General features: G+C 47.4%; 1 protein-coding gene across 5 annotated transcripts in view; it reads left to right on the top strand.

Annotated features, from left to right (window-relative positions):
- The first annotated feature begins 1,212 nt into the window (after nucleotides 1-1,212).
- Nucleotides 1,213-15,523, top strand: part of Rpap1 (RNA polymerase II associated protein 1) — a 23,393-nt gene continuing 9,082 nt past the window's right edge. The window contains exons 1-14 of one of the 5 annotated variants that reach the window (XM_021157074.1): nucleotides 1,213-1,335; nucleotides 1,453-1,529; nucleotides 4,589-4,825; nucleotides 5,290-5,438; nucleotides 5,689-5,778; nucleotides 8,189-8,309; nucleotides 10,060-10,281; nucleotides 11,668-11,889; nucleotides 13,123-13,238; nucleotides 13,477-13,575; nucleotides 14,328-14,429; nucleotides 14,589-14,756; nucleotides 14,973-15,155; nucleotides 15,274-15,408. In XM_021157074.1, coding sequence (XP_021012733.1) covers nucleotides 4,645-4,825; nucleotides 5,290-5,438; nucleotides 5,689-5,778; nucleotides 8,189-8,309; nucleotides 10,060-10,281; nucleotides 11,668-11,889; nucleotides 13,123-13,238; nucleotides 13,477-13,575; nucleotides 14,328-14,429; nucleotides 14,589-14,756; nucleotides 14,973-15,155; nucleotides 15,274-15,408 — 1,788 coding nt within the window. In that variant the 5' untranslated portion in view covers nucleotides 1,213-1,335; nucleotides 1,453-1,529; nucleotides 4,589-4,644. The remainder of the gene's footprint in view (nucleotides 1,336-1,452; nucleotides 1,530-4,588; nucleotides 4,826-5,289; nucleotides 5,439-5,688; nucleotides 5,779-8,188; nucleotides 8,310-10,059; nucleotides 10,282-11,667; nucleotides 11,890-13,122; nucleotides 13,239-13,476; nucleotides 13,576-14,327; nucleotides 14,430-14,588; nucleotides 14,757-14,972; nucleotides 15,156-15,273; nucleotides 15,409-15,523) is intronic. The other 4 variants (XM_029474061.1, XM_029474060.1, XM_029474063.1 and 1 more) reach the window with 4 other exon arrangements.

Here is a 15,523-nt window from a genome sequence, read left to right as displayed (position 1 = left end):
TCTTCTTGCTTCTCAGGGCATACACATATGCACAAATATTCATGCAGGCAAATGTGTATATTTATTTGTATATTTATTTATTTTGTTTTTAAAGACAGGGTTTCTCTAGCCCTGGCTGTCCTAGAACTCGCTTTGTAGACCATGCTGGCCTCGAACTCAGAAATCCACCTGCCTCTGCCTCCCAAGTAAATGTGTATATTTAAAAGGAAATAAATATAAAATTAAAAAAATAGGTTTTTGCCCATAGGTGATGGCACACACCTTTAATTCAAGAGACTGAATTTGAGGCCAGCCTGGTCTACAGAGTGAGTTCCAGAATAGCCAGGACTGCACAAAGAAACTCTGTCTAGAAAAACAGAAAAACAAACAAAATGAAACAAAAAAACCAGGGTCTCACTGTGTAACCTAAGTAGACATTGAATCTGTCATCCTCCAATATCAGTCTCCCAAGTGCCAGAATTACTCAAGCCTTCCATATCACAAGGCTGAAAGAACTTCTCTTGTGAAAAGGTAACTTCTAATCGCAGCAGTCTGCTCCATACAAGTGGTTAGTGCAAGTGCTTGGGTTTCAGACCATCCAAGTTTAGAAGTTCAGGGGGCAGAACTGATTGGTAAAGTTTTTTTTTTTTTTGTTGTTGTTTTTATCAAAGTTGATTCTGGCTAGACCTTAAAGGGGATAAACTTTGTGGGAAGGGACGGCAGGAAAGGGGGTTGAATTCCCAAGAAGAGAGACTGGCATGAACGAAGGAAAGATGCTTAGGAAGCGGGTAACCTTGATGACAACCAGTTTGTTTAGTCTTCTCATTAACACCCAATTCTTACAGTGCTCTCTGGGAGAGTTGCTTTCTTTGGATCCCCCTCTCACAGTTACCTTCTCGCTCGTCTAAAAGCACACTGGGGAGATCGCATTGGTATGTGTGCAGACTTTTGTATGCTGAGTACTGGGAGTGGAGCGGGAATACAGGATGCAGTTAAGCACGGTGGTGAGTGCAGAAGGACGTTTGTGTCAGTTTTTACATCTGCCGTGCTGTGGAAAGACCTGGGTCTGCAGTACATCAAACGCGTGTGTTCCCAGCGTCTGTGTAAAGAAAGATTAGTCGCCGCAGGCTTCGCCGCTTGAGGCTCAGAGACACAACGCTGAGCTGGGAGCCCTCGAGCTCCGCGGCGAGCCTCAGCGCGGCAGGCGGGGCTGCTCGGCGGAAGCCGAACTCTAGAGGCGGCGGAAGTGCCAGTCCGCACGGCCAAGATGGCGGCGCCCAGGCGGCTTTGGTTGGAGTAGGTTGCTGTTTGCAGAGACCCCGATCAAGTTACTCAGGTGGAGAACCCAGAAGCAAGGTGTCTGGTTACTTTATCATACCTGCTTGGGAGTCTTTGCACAGAAGTATCTTGTGTTACCTAGACCTCGGGTACAGCTCTTCATTTCGAGCCTCACGAGCTGTCTCTTGGTTGCAGACGCGGGCGATCCAGGATGCTTAACTAGAGCCTGAGGTGCAGTCTCTGGATTGGTCGTGTCGCCGATACGCTGCGATGTAAGAGGCTATTCCAAAACCCAGTAAATCCATTGTTAGTTTTCTTTAGAGGTTATCGCTTTAGAGGTTATCTATAGGAATTATCCTTATTATAATTCAAGGTGTAACTTTTAGCACTAATTGATTTTAGACAAATCCCCCCCTGGAGTTTGTGGGGGAGTACATTTGCTTCTTTATGTAGCATGGGACTTGCTGTTTTCATTCACTGAAGTTTATTTATATAACAGATACTGTGGAAGGCACGCTGCATGCAGTAATGATTTGCTGTTGTTTTGAAAGGTTTCCTGAATCCCAGGTTGAATTGAAACGCCTTATCCTCCTGCCTCCACTTCCCAAATGCTGGGATTAGGCTGTCTCATCCTTGTGCATTTTACAGGCTTGAAACTGAATTTGGAATAGCTTAAATAATTTGCCTAATTTTACACTAGTAAGTAGTGGAGCTAGTCATTTGATTTCTGACTTAGGTTTCTAATGCTGCTGTTAAACAACCCATCACAGCCCCGTGTTTGTGTGTGTGTTTACTGGGCAGTGAAACTATTGGGGTTCAAGAATCGTCTCACAAACACCAATCTCAGACAGGGATAGTTTATTGAGCATATATCCCATGACTGGACCAAATTCCGTGGTCCAGATTTGGGAACTGGACCATACCCCTTGAATTAAGATCCTACAGGATTTTTAGGCCCCAAATCCACAAACATCTGTGCCAAGTTATTCAGGATTTAGGGATGGAGGATTTCCTTGGGAACATGTCTTTGTTGTACACTCACTGTGTTCCTATTGGTTGGGGTATTCAACTGTGGCAGGGGACTTGCTTTATCTAATATTCAGGTCTTAACTTGCCTACTGGGATGGGACTTGTCTAACATTCATGTGTCTTAACTTGCCAATTAGGATGTCAATTACGCAAGTACATGTCTCTTTGTGCCAAGTAGAATGTCAATTCCCAGGGAGATCTTGGAAAAGTAAACTTGACCACTACTCACGATGGAAGTATTATTCCAAATAGTTTCTTATACTGGTACAAGTGTCTCTTTTATGTTGGGGACCATCCCCAAGGCAACTTACACCATACAAGCTTATACAAAGGTGTAGGAAGTGCTGTTGGGTGGTTGGTTTGGGTCCAAGCTTATTGTGGGTAACTATACAAAAGAGTTCTTCTGACTTCTGTCTTGATTGGTTTCAAAGGGCACAGAACATAACAGAATATATAATCAACCTTGACATTAGAAAGTTTCTAGCAACAGCAGAAACATATGGGAAGGTTTCCTTATAATGCCAAGCTATCCAGGTAACAGCTGGGCCTTAATATCTTACCTAGGTCCCAACAGAAACCAAGGTCTTCTGCATGCTAGGCAAGCACTCTGCCACTGACCTACACATGACTACTCAAACCAGCACGTGTGCACGCACTCGCTCACACACACACACACACCTCCTATACCTGAAGCTAACTATGTAGCCTTGGGGGCTGGCTTTGAATTCAACTGTTCTGCCTCAGCTGCCTGCATGCTGACAATAGCCCTGAACATTTATAGCCTTTTTTACATACCTCTGCCCAAAGTAAACTCTCAAAAAGCTTTTTTAGTGGTAACTTTGTTTTTTATCTTTTTTGTGGGGAGAAGGTCTTGATGTATTATAGCACAAACTGTCTTAGGGCTCTCAAATCCTTTAACCTCCTGAGTGCTAGGGTTACAGGCATAGCCAATCACAGCTGATTATGGGTATTGTTCCTTAAGTTACACACTCATGTTAATATTTTAACATTTCTGCCCCCTTTAGCCCTTGTGTTAGGAGTGTTTTCTATACTGGCCTAGTAAGTATAGTTATTTCATTTGATCCTGCATAGGACTGGGAAATAAGGAAATACATAGATTGCTTGCCACCGTTACCATTGTGGCCTATTTGTCGTGTCTCTCCCTGCTTCTACTGTCCTCAGCCTTTAGAAGATGTGTCCCATGTGCCATTTATTTACATTTTATTTTATTATGTTACTTGTTTATTTTGGGGAGGGGAGGCACACATGCCACACTGTGCTTGTGGAGGTCAGGGGACCGCTTGCGGGATTTGGTTCTCTCTTGTCACCATGTGGGTTGGGAATTGAGTTCAGGTTGCCAGTCTTGGCAGCAAGTGTCTTTATTGGTTGAGCCATTGAGGCTCTGTTGGTTTCATTGTTTATTTTCTGTGATAGGGTTTTTGTAGACAACTAACCTTAAATTCACCGAGATCCACTAGCCTTTGCCTCCCTAAAGGCATGTGCCACTTTACCTGGTGAATTTATCTTTTTGAAAGTGTACATACAGGCTGGAGAGATGGCTCAGAGGTTGAATGCACACTGACTGCACTTCCAGAGATCCTTAATTCAATTCCCAGCAAACCATATGGTGGCTCACAACCATTTGTAATGTGATCTGATGCAGTCTTCTGGCCTACAGGTAGAACACTGTTCATAAGAAATCTTTTAAAAAGGAAAATGTACATACAATTTAGTGGCTTTTTCAAATATAACAAGGTTGCTACCAACATCATCTAATTTGAGAAAATTTTTGAGAGTTTTGTCACCCACAGATTGTAAACAACCTAAATTGGCAATACTTACTTTTTGGTTGTTGTTTTGTTTTGTGTTTTGTTCTTTTGAGACAGGGTCTCACTGTGTAGCCTTGGCTGTCCTGGAATTCACTAGGTACACCAGGCTGGCCTTGAATGCACAGAGATCTGCCTGCCTTTGCCTCCCAAGTGCTGGGATCAAAGGTGTGTGCCACCATGCCCCACTCTTGTTTGTTTTTTTGACACAGGGTTTTATGTATTTCAGGCTGGCTTTTAAACTTACCATATAGCCAAGGGTAACCTGGAACTCTCTACCCTCTTGCTTTTTACCCCCAAGTGCTGGGGGTTATAGACAGGTCAGCCGCCCTTGCCTTAGCTGTAAATAAGTTTACTAGACTGATGGCCAGAGAGGGCTGATAGAGAAAGAAATGCCAGTGAGCTCACATCAATGCATGGAAAAGATAAAGACAACCAGGGTTCAGTTGTAACCGCTGCTGTTTTGATGCTTTTAGGGGTGAATGAGAGGGAGGACTGGAAGGAATCATACAAAGGGCACAGCTCCAGGGTCATGATGCTGTCTAGACCGAAGCCTGGAGAGTCAGAGGTGGACCTGCTGCGCTTCCAGAATCAGTTCCTTGAGGCTGGTGCAGCCCCAGCGGTGAAGCTGGTGAAGGGGAGTAGGAGGCATGGTGATGCTCCTCCAGACCAGCTCCCATCGCAGGACCATCGGGATGTGGTGATGCTGGACAGTGAGTGCTTGCGAGCATGGGCATGAGGAGAGAGGGCTCAGCCTCAGGGACCCTGCTTCCATCCTGAGGTGGCTGAATGCTGCTCCAACTGTAACCTGTGTTGCTGAAAGTTTGTTTTATTTTTATTGCTTTCATTCATTCCTCTGTGTGTGTGTGTGTGTGTGTGTGTGTGAGAGAGAGAGAGAGAGAGTGAGTGTTTGGAACTCACTATTGAGCACAAGCTGACTTTGAATTTGTGACAATCTTCTTGTAAATACTGAGGGACCAGAGGTGCAAGCCAGCGCTGCAGCTTCATTATACAGATGAAGAAACTGAGGTTCAGAGAGGTTAAATATCATACCCAAGAATACACAGCTGAAGCTAGGGCCCAGAGCAGCTGTCTTTTGTTCTTTGTTTCTGCCCCCAATCCATATTTCCTTAGGAACGTGTGAATATACTTAATATCTGCATTCTTTTTCTTTCAGATCTCCCAGATTTGCCCCCAGCTCTGCTTCCCGCTCCTGCAAAAAGAGCAAGACCGAGCCCTGGTCGCCCCCTGCCTCACGATGAAGACCCTGAAGAGAGGCTGAACAGGCATGATCAGCACATCACTGCTGTCTTGTCTAAGATTGTTGTACGTGTCAGCCCGGCTGGGTGGGGCAAGGCATCCCATTTGGACGAGAAAAGGGTTTATAAGTGGAGGGTGTTGCAGAAAGGTACACTTTTAACACTCCGAGGTCAGATTGGGACATGGTTAGAACCACCTAGACTAGATCCAACATGGGTTCCTGAACCCCTGGAATGAGGGTCATGGGGGCCACTGGTATCGGGTTCAGCCTGGAGAAGCCTGTGCGTCTTCCTTACTTTGTGTTTTGTTGCCACAGGAACGAGATACAAGTTCAGTCACTGTGACTCTGCCTGTGCCCAGTGGTGTTGCTTTCCCACCTGTGTTCCATCGCTCTCAGGAGAGACAGGTAAGCCGAGTTCCCTTAGGTGGACTTTCAGTTAGGCTTTCTATTGCTGCACCAAAACACCATGACCAGAAACAGCTTGGGGATGAAAGGCATTATTTCAATTACACTTTCATCAGGACCCCAAACAGGCCAGGAACCTGGAGGCAGGAGCAGATGCAGAGGCCATGGATAGGCGCTGCCTACTGGCTTGCTCAGCCTGCTTGTTTATAGAACCCAGGACCACCAGCCCAGAGAAGCACCCCTCACAATGGGCTGTGCCCTCTCCATCAATCACTAGGAAATGCCTTAGAGCTGGATCTCCTTTCTCGCGACTCTAGCTTGTGCCACGTTGCAGTAAAACTATCCAGCACAGGCGGTGCTTAGGGAATGAGTGGTTCTCAGAGCGAATCTTCCCTAGGGAGCTCTGGACAGTGATAAGCAAGTCCCTTTTATTTTCCTTTAAAGAAAACCATATATAAGTATCTATGTCTGGGCCAGGCAGTGGTGGCGCATGCCTTTAATCCCAGCACTTGGGAGGCAGAGGCAGGCGGATATCTGAGTTCAAGTCCAGCCTGGTCTACAGAGTGAGATCCAGGACAACCGGGGCTATACAGAGAAGCCCTGTCTCAAAAAACCAAAAAAAAGAAATGAAAAGAAAAGAAAAGAGCCAGGAGTGGTACAACGTGCCATGTCCACCGTGCCCACAGAGCCCAGAAAGGTAGAGTGCCCCTGGGACGTGAGTTATAGGTGCTTGAGCTGCCCAGTGAGAGAGCTGCGAATTGAACTCAGGTTCTCTGGAAGAACAGCGGGTGCTCTGGACCACCGAGCCATCTCCAGACCTCTCTTTAGACATTTTGTTTTTATCTGTGTGAGTGTTTCACCTGCACGTATGTGTGTACACAACGTGCATGCCTGGTGCCCATGGAGGTCTGAAGAGGCTTTCTTATTCCCTGGGACTGAAGTTAATGAATGGTTGTGAGCCACGTCATGGGAACTAGGAGTTCAACTCTGCAAGAGCAGCAAGGCAAATGCTCCGAACCACTGAACCATCTGTCTGTAACACACACACACTTTTTATCTTTGAAGTTGTTTCAGTAGGAGGCGGGCCTCATACTCAGAAATGTCTTTTTTGCCTCAGCCTTTCCAAGTGATAGAATTTTGTGTTTTTGTTTGTTTCTTTTGCGTGGCGTGGCTGGGAATTGAACCCATTGCTTCCCGATTCTTGGCAATGATGCACCCTGAGTTCTAACCACAGTTCCAGTCGGACTTTCTTCTTGTGGTGTGTGTATGTGTAAATGTGCATGCTGTGAGTTTTGGAGGTTTGAGAAGCACCTCGGGTGTCATTCCCTGCCTTCTCCTGTCTTTAGTCTTTAAAACAGCTTAGCCTTGTTGTTAACAGCTTTGCATGTTGAGAGTCGATGGCTTAGGGCTTAGATTGTGTGAGAAAGGGTCTCTCTGTGTAGCCCTGGGAGTCCTAAAGCTCACTGTAGACCAGACTGTCCTGGAACTCACAGAGATCCTCCTGCCTCCGCCTCTCAAGTGCTGCCTCTAAGTGTATAAGCATATACTATCACATCCAGCCTTCAATGCCCTTTGAATTTCCAGGGATTCTTTTGTCTCTGTCTCCTATCTTGCTTTAGAAGTATTGAGATTACAGATTCGTGCAAATTGTACCAGTTTAACATGGGTTATGGGGATTCAAATCAGATCTTCATGTTTACAGAACAGGTACATTTACTTGTGTGTGTGTGTGGGTGTGTAAATGTGTTCAGGCCTGGGCATGAAAATCAGAAGAAAACCTGTAGGAGTCAATTCTCCCCTTCCAGCATGTGGGTTCCATGGATCAAGCCTGTGTTATCAGGCTTCAAGTGCTCCTACCAACTTGGCCATATTGCTGTTTTTGTTGTTGCTGTTTTTTGTTTTTGTTTTTGTTTTTTAATTTTATTTATTATTATATGTAAGTACACTGTAGCTATCTTCAGACACACCAGAAGAGGGCGTCAGATCTCATAATGGATGGTAGTGAACCACCATGTGGTTGCTGGGATTTGAACTCAAGACCTTCGGGAGAGTAGTCAGTGCTCTTAACCGCTGAGCCATCTCACCAGCAAACCTGTTTGTTTTTTTCTTTTTCTTTTTCTTTTTCTTTTTCTTTTTCTTTTTCTTTTTCTTTTTCTTTTCTTTTTTTTTTTTTTTAGACAAGGTTTCATTTCTCATCACCATCTTCAAGCTTGCTGTGTAGCAGAGGGTGTCTTGAACTCCTCTTATTTCTGCCTCTAGCTCCAGAATGCTGATTTTAGCTGGGTACCACTATATCCAGAAGTCCTACTTTATCTGAGAAACTTTCTTTTCTCTTTGTTCCAGAGCCTTGGAGCTAAGAAAGAATGGGTAATGAATATCAACAACTTGGTTTATTCTCTTTGCCCTGTAGGTGAGACCAGCAGCATCTGGTAAAAGGAGCATCTTTGCCCAAGAGATTGCAGCAAGAAGGGTGTCAGAAAGCAGGGTGACATCAGCTGAGCAAGTTGTCCCCAGCCTAGACACACCAGAGGGTGAGTGCTGCCAGGCTGAAGATGACAGTGCTCAGTCATGTTGGCTCGTAGAAATGTATTCTCTCTTTGGTGGTGGTAGAGTGGGGCAAAGTCAAGATTAATGTGTGCCAGTCTGGCCTTGAACTCACTGTGTAATGAAGGGTGATTTTAAACTTGTGATTCTCCTGCTTCCACCTCTGGTCTGCTGGAAATACAGGCATGTGCCAGCATGCCAGGTTATATGGTTATGGGATCAAACCCGGGCTTTGTGTGTCCTAGCAAAGATATGCACGCTAGCAACAGAGCTACATCCCTAGCCTCTCAAATGTCCGTCCATTATTCATTCTCATTATCTCTCTCTGTCTCTCTGTCTCTGTCTCTCTCTCTCTTTCAAAACTTTTTGCTGGTCAGTGGTGGCGTGTGCCAAATGAGCCAAATCCCAGCACTTGGGAGGCAGAGGCAAGAGAATTTCTGATGGTTCAAGGCCAATCTGGTCTACATACAGAGTGAGTTCTAGAGCAGCCAGGGCTACACAGAGAATTCCTGTCTCAAAAACAAAACAAAAAACTAAAGAAAAAGAAACAAAGAAAGAAAGGAAGAAGGAAAAAACCCAAAATACTAATACATATAAAAATTATATTTAGACTTGCTTCGTTTTATTTTACGAGTGCTTGTATTTTGCCTGTGCGCATTTATGTTATCCTGTGCGTGCCTGGTACTGTCTGAGATCAAGCAGGGGCACTGGACTCCCTGGAAATGGCATTTGAATGGTTGTGAGTCACCATATAGGTGCTCAGAACTGAACCTCAGACTTCTGCAAGAACAGCAAGTGCTCTTAACTCCTGAGCCATTTCTTCACCTCCCCCAAGCATTTTTTTTTTTTTTTTCTTTTTTGAAATGGTTTCTCTGTGTAGCCCTGGCTGTCCTGGAACTCACTCTGTAGACCAGGCTGGCCTGCCTGCCTCTGCCTCCCGAGTGCTAGGATTAAAGGTGTGCGCCACCACTGCCCGGCCCCCAAGCATATTTTAATCAATTTCAGATAGATACTACTAAGGGAGGGTAAGTAATTAATTCTGCCTCTAATTCTTGAAAGCTACACCTACAGTATTAACAACCAAGGCACTGGGGCTGGAGAGATGGCCAGTGGTGAAGAGTGAGGAGTGCTCTTACAGAAAACCCTAACATGATTGCTAGCTCCTGTGTCAAGTACTTACAACTGCTTATAATCCCAACTCTAGGGGAGCCGATGCCTCATTTGGCACATATGTGCACTTGGCATGTCCACACACAACCCATATATGTGTGCATGACACACCCACACAGACACAGACCCCCACACACACACACATAATTAAAATAAAACTTTTAAAATTAACCTCTGGCCGGGTGTGGTGGCGCACGCCTTTAATTCCAGCACTCAGGAGGCAGAGGCAGGAGGATTTCTGAGTTCGAGGCCAGCCTGGTCTACAAAGTGAGTGCCAGGACAGCCAGGGCTACACAGAGAAACCCTGTCTCNAAAAAAAAAAAAAAAAAACTAAAATTAACCTCTGAGCCCTCTCTCCAGCTGTCCCATATAAGTCTTAAGAGAAGAATGAATGAGAAGTGGTCATCTTGCCTCCCCCAAATGCCTGAAATGCTGTGTGGTTTCCTTTCTGTGTCCAGCGAAGCCCCGGGGCCATCGTTGGTCCCTGGGACTAGTTGCCTTATTGAAGAGGCCAGAGGGTAGAGCTAGGAGAGTAGAGCAATAAAACTGACTGCCTACTTCTTTCAGGTGCTGTGCCCTGTGAGACACCCTCCTTCAGGGACAGAAGCAACCAGCTTCCTGGGAGGAGTCATGGCTTCCACAGACCAAATCTAGTCACAGGAAAGGGGCTCAGGAGCAAGGCAGCTGAGCAGGAGGTGCAGACAATCCATGAAGAGAATGTAGCAAGACTACAAGCCATGGATCCTCAGGAGATCCTGAAGGAGCAGCAGCAATTACTGGCTCAACTCGGTATGCATGTTAAGTCTTGCAGTTAGCTTGCTGGGGCCACACGAAGCAGGGACTGCCACTTGTTGGGGAAGACGTGTGTGTGTGTGTTTTGGTAGCTGGGATTGAACTCTGGTCCTCACATATTCTAGGCAAGTTCCCTACCACTGAACCATTCTTCTAGCCTCTAGAAGTCCAGGGCAGACATAATTTGAGCGTTTATTTACTTGCTGGCTTTGGAGATTGATGCTCTATACTGATACTTCCATGCATTTCTTTGTCCTTAAGCTATTCTTCTACTCCTGGGAGAGATATGGTATTAGGTTCATTTTACTAATGAATAAATGAATGAATGAACAAACAAACAAACAGAGCAGGCTCTGTTACTTGGAGTGGTACATGCCTTTAATCCCAGCATGTGGAACTACTTCCAGTCAGACCAGAGTTCATGCTCAGCTACATGGCTAGTTTGAGGCCAGCCTGGCTCTGAGACCCTTCCTTAAAGCTTGAAGCTGATGGCCTAGCTCAGTGGGTAACTAAGCAAGCCTTTGACCATGTAAAGGTGGGAGAGAACTGACTGCACTAAGTTGTACTCAGACCTGTACGTGTACACATACTACCTCCCTGTGCCCCAATAGTAACTGAAAACAAAAAAATCCTCAAAAAGAAAAAAAAAAGTGAGACTCAGAAATGTAAGAGAAATTCTCCACAAGTCGCATAGCTGGTAAGGAATATAGAGTAGATTATGGGAGGAGGGCTCCAATCGAAACCCAGAGCTTTGCACATGCCAGACAAAGTGCCTTATACAGCTAGTGCTGCAGATTGGATTTGGTGCTGCTGGTGGTCTAGCCACCCCTGCTCCATTAGGTACTACCATAGTTCCTGGTGTAGTTCACCCTGTGCTTTATCACAGCTGTGCTCTGCCCTCTCTCCTTTACCCACTTGTGTAACTACAGTGACACATACAGGAGTGTGCTGTGCCACACCTTTCTTCTTAGTCAGTCTTGTTCCACATTATATGCGGAGCACTTATGTGCTGTATACTCAGTTTTTAGTAAATGTATTTACAGACTGAGAGGAAATGAAGAAGTTTGGCTGAGTGCTGTCCTTTTGGCTCTAGTCAACATTCACTTGTTTCTCAGACATCTGATCTGATAGCAAGCAAAGGTTCCAGCATAGGAACCTCGGCCAGAGGACTGTGGAGGGCAAGGGCCATGGGGGGTAGTCAGGTTCAGGGGCTACACAGGGGTGGGTTGGCAGGGTCATTAAGGAGCCCCAGGAGACTGTAGGGGGCCTGAGCCAGGACAGGGAAGTAGTTTGTCTTGACCTTAGCACCCAGAAGTGGGAATCTTCCAGCAGGTGTCCCGTGAGGAGTCACCCTAGCTTCTTACTCTCTGCCTTTACCCTCAGACCCCAGCTTGGTTGCCTTCCTGAGATCTCATAGCCATGTCCAGGGACAAACAGGAGCAAAGGCCACCAAGAAGCAGAGCCCAGAGAGACCCTCAGTTCTTGTCACTAAAGAAGAGCCTGTCACGTCAACTCGTACAACTCGGACTGGGGACAAGCTGGAAGAAAAGCCGGAGGCCACGGTGGAGGACAAGATGGAGGACAAGCTGCAGCCAAGAACCCCAGGTATGGAGGGCAGGTACCATCATTTCTTCAGAGAGGAAAAAAAATAGCCCGGTGTGGTGGTGCATGCTTTTAATTCCAGCATCCTTGAGAGGCAGAGTCTGGCGAATCTCTGTGAGTTTGAGGCCAGCCTAATGTCTGCATATCAAGTTCCAGGACAGCCAAGGCTACAGAAGGGGAGTGTGCATGCTACCAAGCCAGACAGCCTGAGTTAGATCCCTGGAATCTACATGATGAAAGAGAAAAACAACTTATACACACACGCACACACACACACACTCCTCATACACAAAATAAATAAATGTTAAAAAAAGAAACACTCTCCTCATACACAAAATAAATAAATGTTAAAAAAAGAAAAAAGGGTAGGAAAAGTGTCCTTTGTCCCAGCCTGCTGATGGGGAAGATGCTCTCCCGCCCTTGGACATCTTCATTAGTGTCTTTAAGTTGACTCAGTGGTCCTCATTTGCTAGCGCACAGCTTTCTGCGCACACTTCTGTTTTCTAGTCTTGATGCCCCTACCTCTCTCCCCACCTGAAGGGTCAGCAAGGTGTGACTGAGGCTCCCTCCCAAGACAGACCATCTTCCTGCCCTTGCTCTTGCTTCATTCCCTTTCCATCACTGTATTGGAGGGATGGCAGGATCGGGAAAAGGGAGAAGTGTCCAGTGCAGGCCTCTGAACATGCCAGACCAGAAGCAGAGGCCAGTGGAACCACTTATCTCCCAGAAACAAGATTATTCCATTAGGGATTAACAAAAGAGGAAATTGAATTATGACAGCCCGGAACCTGCTGCTCCTGAGGGACTGAGGGACTGCTGGGCCAGCCAGGGAGATTGAGTGGGGGTGGGGTGAAGGTGAGGTCGCAGGAGGAGATGATAGAGGTGTTCTATACCCTGCCCCACTGGAGCAGCATAGCTGCCTCCCCTTCTTGGTCTCCATTCTCTTGCTCCTTCAGAGGGTTGTACCAGAGAGTGGACTACTATACTTTCCTTGATGTATGGTGTCCTATCTTCGTTCTCTGTCCCTTCTTCCTTTTCTTCTCTTCTTCTTCGAACATGTCTTTGAGGTCAGCATGGGGCTAGAGCCAGGACCAGCTATGTTTGCTATAGTTGAAACATTCATCCAGTTGCTAGGGGTGCCAGCCCCCAAGCCGTACCATTTAGCCAGAGCTGAGGCAGCTGCTTTCTGCCAGTGTGCTGAGCCCCTTGAGGAACACAGTGCTTCTGCCTCCCTAGCACTGAAACTGCCCATGACCCCCAGCAAAGACTGGCTCCACATGGACACGGTAGAGCTGGACAAGCTCCATTGGACCCAGGACCTGCCCCCGCTCCGGCGGCAGCAGACACAGGAGGTGAGGACGAACAGGTGGGGTGGGGTTGCTGCTCTTCTGCCCAGACCTGGGGCCTGAGAAATAGCTCTTATTTGTTCTCAGCTTCTCTCCTGTCACCCTGCCTGGCCCTATAGGCCCCCCAAGCCTTGTTCCCAGTGAGAGGAAGAGCCCAGAGCTAATCCTAAAAGACTTGAGATTAAAGGTGACTGAGTGTGAAGAACTGCTGCAGCACCCAACACAGTTCATTTCTTTGTCTTAGAGAATGCAGGCTCGATTCAGCCTTCAGGGCGAGCTCCTGGCGCCTGATGTGGATCTTCCCACACATCTGGGCCTGCACCACCATGGAGAAGAGGCCGAGGTAAGGGATGGGGTCCTAGGAGGACTGGGGAACTCTTGGCAAATGTTTAGCAACTGTGCAAAACTCGGAGCTCTGGTCACTTGCCTTTGACCTCCTGTGTGTCCCACCCCAGCTCATGGCCTTGCTGTCACTCAGTTTCTTAGAGTCAAGATGCTGCTCCTTCTATTGACACCCTACCTTCCTGTAACTCAAGAGCCAGGCCTTGCATGCTTTCCCTCAGGCTGTTCCCTCCCTCACGAGCTGCCATCCTGGTTTCCTCTGGCCTAACTCAAGCCGTCCCTCAGCTTGGAAAGTTTCCCAGCCCTCCTTTGCTCACTGACTGAGGTCCTAGGCCTTGCGCTTGGCAGGGCAGTCCGTAGACCCCCAAGCTCTGCCTCTCCCTCCTCTGACCACTCTACTGATGCTTCCTCATGGAATCGCCATTTTCACAACCTAGCATGGTTCACTCCAGAGAATATCTGTATCCTTATTCCATGCTGGACCACTGACACCATACCCATCCACTGAGACCAGATTCACTTTCCATGGCTGTCCTCTGATTAGAAATTAAACAGCTATTATATCCCTGTTTGCTGTGTGGTAGCTATTGCTCTGTGCATGACCTATAATTTTTATTAGCTTGAGGTTCCAAGGAGAGCCATGACTAGGTGTGTGTCACTTGTTTATCTTGCCTTTCTCTTGACACCTTCCTGGGTATTTAGAAGATACTGCCCTGTGTCTTGATTCCTTCTGACTCTTTGTCCCTGCATCAGCGAGCAGGGTATTCTCTACAGGAGCTGTTCCACCTGACCCGTAGCCAGGTGTCCCAGCAGAGAGCACTAGCATTGCAAGTGTTGTCCCAGATCGTCGGCAGGGTAAGTGGGCTGCTGGCCTGGTCCTACCAAGCAATACCCCATCCCTCATCCCTTGATCTTAGACGTTTCCTCCTTACTGTGGGTCAGACTAGGAATGGGGCAAATGTGCAGTAATGGGTCAGCAAAGGTTCTATCCAAGTTCTGCATCTTGTACCCAAGGCCCAGGCTGGTGAGTTTGTGGACCGCCTAGTGGGCAGTGTCTTGCGCCTCCTCTTGGATGCTGGTTTCCTCTTCCTGCTGCGCTTCTCTCTGGATGACAGGGTGGACAGTGTCATTGCAGCAGCTGTCCGGGCTCTGCGTACTCTGCTAGTGGCTCCTGGAGATGAGGTATGTCAGGGCGACAAGGCTCTGCTCTGCGTCCTGGGCATACCCTTTGCCAAGGCTTGGAGGCAGGCTGGAGAATAGGGTGGCAGGTGTAAGCCCCTCCTGAAGGCCACAAGCCTTGCCTCCCTGCCGCTTCTGTGTGTTGGCGAGGGATAATTTTGCTGTCCTGGACCATGACTTCTGTCTGTCTCTTCCCACCTCTACCCCATCCTCTGGCAGGAGCTCCTGGACCGCACCTTCTCTTGGTATCATGGAGCTTCGGTGTTCCCTCTGATGCCCAGCCAGGACGGTAAGGAGGATGAAGATGAGGATGAGGAACTCACAACAGGAAAGGAGAAGAGAAAGACACCTGAGGAAGGAAGCCGCCCTCCCCCGGACCTGGCCAGACATGACGTCATCAAGGTAAAGGGCACTCTGCATTTCCATCCTTGACCTACAGGGCAGGCTCGATGAGCAGGAGAGGTCACCAAGACCTGGGTGTCCCCCTTATGTGGCAGTGGGTTTCTTTCTGCATCCTTAGGGGCTCCTGGCTACCAACCTGCTGCCTCGGCTCCGCTATGTGCTGGAGGTGACCTGCCCAGGACCCTCTGTGGTCCTTGACATCCTGGCTGTGCTTATCCGCCTGGCCCGGCATTCCCTGGAGTCGGCCGTGAGGGTGAGAAGGGAAGGAGGGCACTGAGAATGGACAAAAGGTCCCGTGCGCTCTTCTTGTTTTATTTTTTGGGTCTTTTTATTGGTGTTTTTGTTACTGCTCTTGTTTTTTTTTTTTT

Source organism: Mus caroli, chromosome 2 (assembly GCF_900094665.2).
Source record: "Mus caroli chromosome 2, CAROLI_EIJ_v1.1, whole genome shotgun sequence".
In the NCBI taxonomy this organism is placed as follows: Eukaryota; Metazoa; Chordata; class Mammalia; order Rodentia; family Muridae; genus Mus; species Mus caroli.
The sequence above is the reverse complement of the archived record's forward strand: the minus strand, read 5'-3'. Positions and strand labels throughout refer to the sequence as shown.